This window comes from Anneissia japonica, unplaced genomic scaffold, assembly GCF_011630105.1.
Source record: "Anneissia japonica isolate Jap-2015-1 unplaced genomic scaffold, ASM1163010v1 scaffold287748_len1686314_cov196, whole genome shotgun sequence".
Taxonomy (NCBI): domain Eukaryota; kingdom Metazoa; phylum Echinodermata; class Crinoidea; order Comatulida; family Comatulidae; genus Anneissia; species Anneissia japonica.
Window position 1 is genome coordinate 1289570 of NW_022727190.1, and position 8051 is coordinate 1297620.

The 8051-nt window shown below is 33.6% G+C and overlaps 1 protein-coding gene across 1 annotated transcript; it reads left to right on the forward strand.

Moving 5' to 3' along the window:
- Nucleotides 1-393: 393 nt before the first annotated feature.
- LOC117113627 (homeobox protein DBX1-B-like) lies at nucleotides 394-6122 on the forward strand. The gene is made up of 4 exons (XM_033257029.1): nucleotides 394-940; nucleotides 1718-1900; nucleotides 3624-3829; nucleotides 4862-6122. Exons 1-4 carry the CDS (start codon nucleotides 631-633, stop codon nucleotides 5171-5173), a joined length of 1011 nt encoding a protein of 336 aa, XP_033112920.1. The 5' UTR covers nucleotides 394-630; the 3' UTR covers nucleotides 5174-6122.
- Nucleotides 6123-8051: the final 1929 nt, after the last annotated feature.

Below are 8051 nucleotides of genomic sequence, written 5' to 3' on the forward strand. Positions count from 1 at the left end.
AAAATCAATTAAATATTGAATTAATTTCTATGGCGTTTTATTGTGACAAACGAATCGTATGGTATTTGGTTATATGCTCTATTAATTTCGAACCGCGTTGTATACCAAACTAAGAAACGAATAATAATCATTATTCTTAATCGTCAAAAAGTTGGTAGATAATTAAAACTTAGACCACGTGATTTACATCTCAAGAGTTTAGCTTTATGCGATGAGTGTTTTGGAAAAAGGAAAGTGTTTTCCTGGATAAATGCAAACAAATCTGACGCACCCTTTAGCCCCGCCCCTTTTTAAAAGGCAATCAGACAATTTCCCAGGCTAATCAACTCTTTGTTTACCCTGTCACTCACTGCAGTTAGTACCATAAAAGGTAGACCAGACAGCTCGAGATAAGTCCCACGTAATCGAGTGTTTACCGTCAGTCGTGATTCATTCATTCGCTGGACACGATCATTTTTAACTCACCTACTGATTTCGGAACTCAAGTTGTTTTCAGAGTATTGCTTTTTTCTTCAAAGAATTGAGGTGGAACTATTTATCTAATGCTGGGATTATTCCTCGTCATATTCGAGTTGCATTATTAAATTCTGATCAGTGTATATCTAAATTTAGAGGAAAAAGTGATAAATAATGTTTCCAAATGTATTAACACCTTCTCCGATGTATCGCAGTATATTTCATCCGCGTGTGATCGCCATCGGGAATCCCCATATTCAGGCAGCAGTCCCTACGAACACATCGTTTCTAATTAAAGACATTTTAGCAGAAAAATCATCCAACAAACTACCGAGGCCGATTCCCACACACCCGGTCTCATGTTCCACGTGCAATTGCTTGCGTGATTCGCACACGTGTGATTCGAGGGTAAAACATGAACAATCACTGAAATTTGGAGTCAACTCGATTCTTACATCTCACATTCCAAGCCATTCAGCCGGCGGTAAGTTTAGTGTCTTACGTGATTATTATTATTTTATCATTGCCAATTACATCTCCGTATATTACCACGTCATGATAGGCCTATAATGCATATCATATTAAGTATGAAAAAGACAACCACATCAGACCTAAGTTATTAAACGTAAAAGGAAAAATAAAAACATTAGAATTATTAGCTTTTATTATAAGCAAAAAAAAAAACAAACTTTATTTTTAATTAACAGATGCATAATCAATACGATACCGCTCGGTATAATTTGCATAGAACAACACTTGGCTAGCAATAAATGTTAAGATGTTCGTAGCTTTCTAATCAGCGAGTACTAGGTTAATTTAATTATATCAATAAAAAATATTGTAATAACAGATTTGCGTCATTTTGAAATTAGGACAGTAAATTATTTATTCATTTATTTAATAACATTTCTTATACAGGAAAACAGAATCAGTGATGATTATTGATGCTTTTAGATTTAAAGTTCAATATTTCAAATGAACATTAAGGATGTACGAGGATTACATATATATTATAATAAAATGGCGACACATATCATTGAATTTGACACTTCAAGTTTATTTATAGTCATGATCAGTTAGGTTGGAATCAAGTGACTTGATTCCAATCTTTAAACTGATCATGACTATAAATGTTCTGTCGGACAAATAACGTAGACCCTGGAATTGCAAGCAGAAAGTTTTGCAAATAGGACACGTAGTTGTTTTACTCCAAATGCATGGAACCAAGTTGATTTACCTTCAATCAAACTTTTTCTTTCAGAAACGAAAAAAGCAATATCAACAGGTAGTCACAGCCATCCTAACTATAAAAGTTTCAGTATTTCACCGGGAGAAGCACACGCGCTTTCACCTCCTCAGTTAAATGCGGTCGCGTTTAGTTCCTTAGCCCGAAGTATATACGATAGCTCATTACATGGACTGACAAGATCACCGTTTTTCTCAGGTAGGCCTATGTGGATATTTTATCTTTATTATATCTTTTTAATTTCTCTATCCAATGATAATAATAAGTTACATTTTTAATATCCACATTTAAAAAAAAAATCCAGATTGATAATAATAATAATAATAATAATAATCATAATAATAATAATAATTATTATTATTATTATTATTATTATTATTATTATAGTACAGTAATAATAATAATAATATCAATAGTAATAATATAGTAATACTGTAATGGTAATTATAAGTTTATTATCATTATTACTATTATTATTATTATTATCATCATTATTATCATTATCGTTATTATTATTATTATTATTATCATTATCATTATCTTTGTTGTTATTATTATTATTATTATTCTTATATCAATAATAGTAATAATAATGAAGAGATACCAGAAATATCATTACAATTATTGACATTCAATTTTAATGTTTACAGTGTCATTCTGTAAAGTTTTGTTGAAAAACAAAATCGGTTTAAAGAACCTCAGAGGAAATACGTTTCCATAGGAGACTGCAAGTGATTTACCTGTTGTTCAAATAGAGAACAATCACTCCGTCTAGATAGCGTGTTACTAGACGTATACGCCTACTTTTAGTTTCAATAGAACTAAAGTTACATGAACAACATTCCAACATAAGCTACAAACATTCGTGTTATATTGACAGGTAATCAAAATACTACACGGTAATGTCAATGTTAGCTTAAATCCATCTGAGACTATTCCAATTCTACATGAAAAAAGTTTTCACAAACTACAAGATCATTAGCGTTGTATTACGCACACAACAAAGACAGTTCGTTTAAACAAACCTAGGCCGTGTATTTTGTTTCCTTCGACTGGCGTGTTCCTTTTGTTCAGCACTTAACATACTACATGTTATGAATAAAGGTATCAAGCCCTGGAAACATGCAATGAGGCTTAGGAATTGCGATTTGTTTGCAGTGACTTTCATTGATCGACAAGTGCTAGAACAAGTGGGGCTGGTGTCACGGGGTTCACACCAATTATACATATTTCTGACTGACACCTGGCTTGATCAGTGATATATCTGTCTCTTATACACATCTAGATGTGTATAAGAGACAGATTATAGGCCTACTAACATTTAATAACATACAAGAAGGCCACAGTTAGTTACACACGTACATCCCATAAATCCGTAAGATTCAGGCCTACCGTAGGTAAATATATAGACTTGCCACAAGTCTCTAATTATAGGTTTTCCTAGTATTAGCTAATTTTGGAGAGCGCCACCAGCGACGGTATATATCGAGAAACTTTTATGCGAATTAGAATCCGTATACAGAGGCCTATCACTCAGTCAGTGTTGGCATAACCATACAATAGCAATCCTCTCTGATATGACGATTGAACTCCTATCCAATAGAAATACATTTTGACCTGCCAAGGTCATTTGTACCGCCTGTATGCACGCGAGTATGGCTATGGTGTTTTTGTATTTATAGCTTTCAAATTAAGATAACAATAATAATATTAATCTCTTTCATATTCTAAATTGGAATAAAGCAAAGGCCAAGGCCATTTTGAGGTGTGAGAGATTAAATGAAAAAGACTAACAATACAATAGACCTAAGCCTACTGGTTTTTTAATACTTTCTTAAAATTACATCTAATAAATTAACTCTAGAACAGAATAACATCATTTAACGCACTTATAACGGTTCATTTTGTATATTTTTTTCAGTAAGTGGCAATTCTGTAATCCCAGTACCGAGTGCATTCCCTTGGCCAGGCCCAAATAGAGGTAAACCGAGGCGAGGTATGCTACGGAGAGCAGTGTTCTCAGACGCGCAAAGGAAGGGCTTAGAGAAAAAGTTCCAACAGCAGAAATACATCAGCAAACCAGATAGGAAGAAATTGGCCGGCAAATTGGGCCTAAAAGACTCACAAGTAAGCATACATGCTGTGTTTTCGTATCATTTGTCTTATCTCTACGTACAATATTAACAATTAATTCAAGAAATAAAACCCTAAATATGAGAATGCATTCCCAATGAATTCAAATAAAGTATAAGCCTATGTAGTATTTTTTTTTTATCAATGTCAATATTTTGTTAATTTATTATCGTTTTTATTATTAGCCCTATTAATAATAAATCGGCCTAATGTTGTTGTTTTATTATTTTTTCTTATCATTATTGTGCACGTATTAGTATTATTATATTTAGGCCTATTATAATGAATTTTATTTTCATCGCCTAGTAATTTGTTATACACCTCTGCGCCAACAACATAAAGGATTAATCTGAAATCCGTGTGTACCTCATAACAGTTGGATGGATACATTTTGCGGTTTTAATGAAATGGCTTAATCCAAAATATGTAATCGATTCCCAACAGAAACCAATGTTCTGTGGGCTCATGCAGGAATATACGCTCATTATTTTAATTGTTATTGTTAATTGGCGTGTTATATAATATGTATGATACTCGAATTAGCTTACAATCGTCTGCTACTTTGTATTTGTAAATTTCATTTTGCAATATGATCTTAATTAATTACTTCGGCACCCTTTATTGGCGGATTTAATAACAAGCGTCTAGGCAGCCGGGTTTGATTCGTGTTCTGGTGAAGTATTTACGCGTATCATACCCACGCTATAATAGTGCTATTGTTTCTCGAACAATAATAATGCATGAGACAGGTCAAATGATTGGTCCACTAGATTGCACACTGTTGTACTTTTTGCATGCGTATAACAATTAGGCCTAATATTTTAATTTTTATTGTGTAATTATACAATTTTATCTCTAATTTAACTATTTCAAAAAATATTTGCATTACGTAGAAAAAAATTTAAAAATTGTTTTTATGCAGCATATTGTTGAATACACGAATAACTAATGGATTATTATGGTTAATGAATATGTCTATGAAAATTTGCATTTCATTAACAAGAAAATAAACATCTTATTTTCTAGGTGAAAATTTGGTTTCAAAATCGTCGTATGAAATGGAGGAATTCAAAAGAAAGAGAGCTACTGTCGTCTGGTGGATCACGTGAGTCAACTCTACCAAACAAGTCCAATCCGAATCCAGATTTAAGTGACGTAAAGACGGAGACAGACGATCACAGCGAACCCTACCACAACTCCGACAGTGAACGGGAACCAGACAGCCCGATGAGCAGCCCATGTCCTAGCCCTAGCCTCATCAGCAACGAAGCTCCCAGTATCAGCGACTGTATCCCATTTGCCTCAAATAACGTTCCAAGCCACGAACCATACAACTAATAATATATAGTGTATATATACATAGATCTTACCAGCCAATTTAATAGATAATTTTACTGGCGAGTATTTATTTTTTAAAAGATCCTATTCTGCATTTGCCCGTCCTTTTCTAACTATTTTTGATTATTATTTAGTCTAGTTTCTGTTTTGTGACGTCATTTAGAGGCTTCGTGTTAACAGAGCAGATTTATCTAACACAGACGTGTATACGAGCAATAAACTTTTCATTTCTTTCTAAATGCTATTAACTTAATTTTCTATCAACAACATAGACCCATGTATCTTCTTGATAACCAGTGAAGTGATAAATGCAGTTTGCTAGATCAGACCAGAGACAAGAGAGGTTGAGATATCATTTATTCTGAATCCAATTCATTCGATTCCGACTTTCCCGTCCTTTTCTGAACTATACCGTAATTAATCATATCAGACTATTATTTATTGACTTACCGTATATTCTAGTTTATGTTTTGTGATGTCATTTTGGGAGGGCTGGGGTTCGTGTTAAGAGGACTGAAAATTTGTCCATAAGCGTGTATACAAGCAATATTTTTTTTCTTTTCAAATGAATGTTTTATGAACGACATATGTATATAAATAAATAGAGAAAGAGAGAAATAAAAAATAAAGATTCTCTTTGAATCTACTACAAAGAAATTCAATTTTTATATAATTTTTAGATTACAGTAGTTATATTAAAGAATAGAAAATGTTGCTTTTGGTATATGACCCTCATTGAGGAGCATATGTTTCAAATAGTTTTACCAAGTTTTGCCCTTACAACGTACGACCACAATGTATTGAACGAAAATGTTTATTACAATCAATTCTTTCCGACAAACAGTAACAACGTATCCGTAAATATGTGCACTCCAACAAAATACACACGCACAGAAATCAGGGGTGGCGCCAGGATTTTCCCGACGGGGGTCACCGACTGGGTGGGGGGGGCCATGCCCCGACGAGGGGCGTGGTCGAGTTTCGATTAAAAGGTTCCGAAAGTCGTCCAGGGGGCGAAGCCCCAAAAATTTTCATAATTTGGGGTTTCAAAGGCTTAATCGATTTTTAGAGTCTACTAATATGTAGAAGATACATACAATTTTTTTTTCACCCAGACGAGTTGTCCCTTTTCTCCCCAATGGCTGTCTCTTATACACATCTAGATGTGTATAAGAGACAGAATAATGCATGAGACAGGTCAAATGATTGGTCCACTACCCCTGACAGAATTTACGAAACTGAAATTTATTCAAGTCAAGAAACAAAGTCGAATACAGTATACAAGTTCGTGTGATGTATTAGTAAAGTTTAAAGGCATATTGTAAACTATGTGACCAACCAAGTTGGCCAGAGAAAAGAATGTGTGAGTAAATTAATACTGCGGTATTCGTAGTATTCGTCACGATATTGAAAAGGTGTTTTTTTTTTTTTAGTAAGTAACTCATTTTTTATAATCGATTATACTATTGGAGTATGACCCATATAATAGTATTATTCAAAGACAAAATGTTTGATGATGAGAAAGATGATGAAGAGTAGGAGGATGGTGGTGATGATAATGGTGATGATGATGATGACGGTGATGACGACAAGGATGATACAATATTCAAAATAGGTTTGTTCCGTAGTACCGTAGGCCCTAAACACAATAAACAAACAGCAATAACAGAGTGCTGAAACTCAAAATTGATGGACTAGCACCAGAAGGCATTATAAAACTAACAGCAAACAGACAGAAATAGAAAAAGCTAGTGGTCGCCTGCACATCTCAGTCGAAACGAAAATGATAAATGGCATCAAATATACCGAGTTATATCTGCGCTTATATCACTCTAAAGTTAAAAGTGTGGATAGCATACGGCAAAAAAGCAAAAAAGAATATGACGGTTTTGTTTTGTGCTAATGCCACTTAGCCTAATGATGGACCTCCCACTAGAAACACCTTTTTCATTCAATTGAAAAAAGGTGCTTGATACGGTTATAACATCTTATGTTATAACTGTTATTATCACTTATATATTTGCTTACATTGTGTGTACGGTGCTACGCTACAAATCTAATTTATATATATAATTAAAACGGAACAGTAGAGAAAATCCGATCAGAATGACAAAATAAACTAAGCATCCACTGGAAGGAATCCCAATATCTGCAGACGGATCCTTGGCCTATATCTGTCTCTTATACACATCTAGATGTGTATAAGAGACAGTATATATACACTATCATTATATGCTTATGCCAACCTCCCAAAGCAAGGCTAATGAAGTGACACAATAATATAATTATTTAGGTTTATAGTCGATGTACTGACATGCATTATATATTTTAATAGGTCTATTATAAGTTACAAAATTAATTTTCTATGTCTTTTTATAACCCATCATTAAATTGTGTGTATTATATTAACTGTATATAGACACAGCGAGTTATATACATGCATTCATTTGTAAATTTAATTGAACACACCACCTTTGCGCACGCTTTAACAGAATATATCAAGCATTCAGAACAAATACAAATATTCAGGTATTCTATTCGATTTGATTGAATTAAAGCTGATGAAAAACAGACCGCAGAATTTTACCCTTTCACAGTTTTTTACTGACAGATCTATTGAAGATGAGCGAATTCCCTGGTTCTATGGCTATCAATAAGTAATGAATTCCGCCTTATTCTCAATAGACACTAGAGTAATTTAAATTGCAGTACAGAACAAAAGGCCCGCAACATGTTACCTATAATATGTTTAAAAACCCGTCAACACTCTGGAATAATCAGCCGCTAACGCATGAGTAACAAGAAAAGCGTTTTGTTACCCGACAGGCTGTTGCATGGCGTTTATCTATTATCCACACAATCATTAACTCTGTTTTAA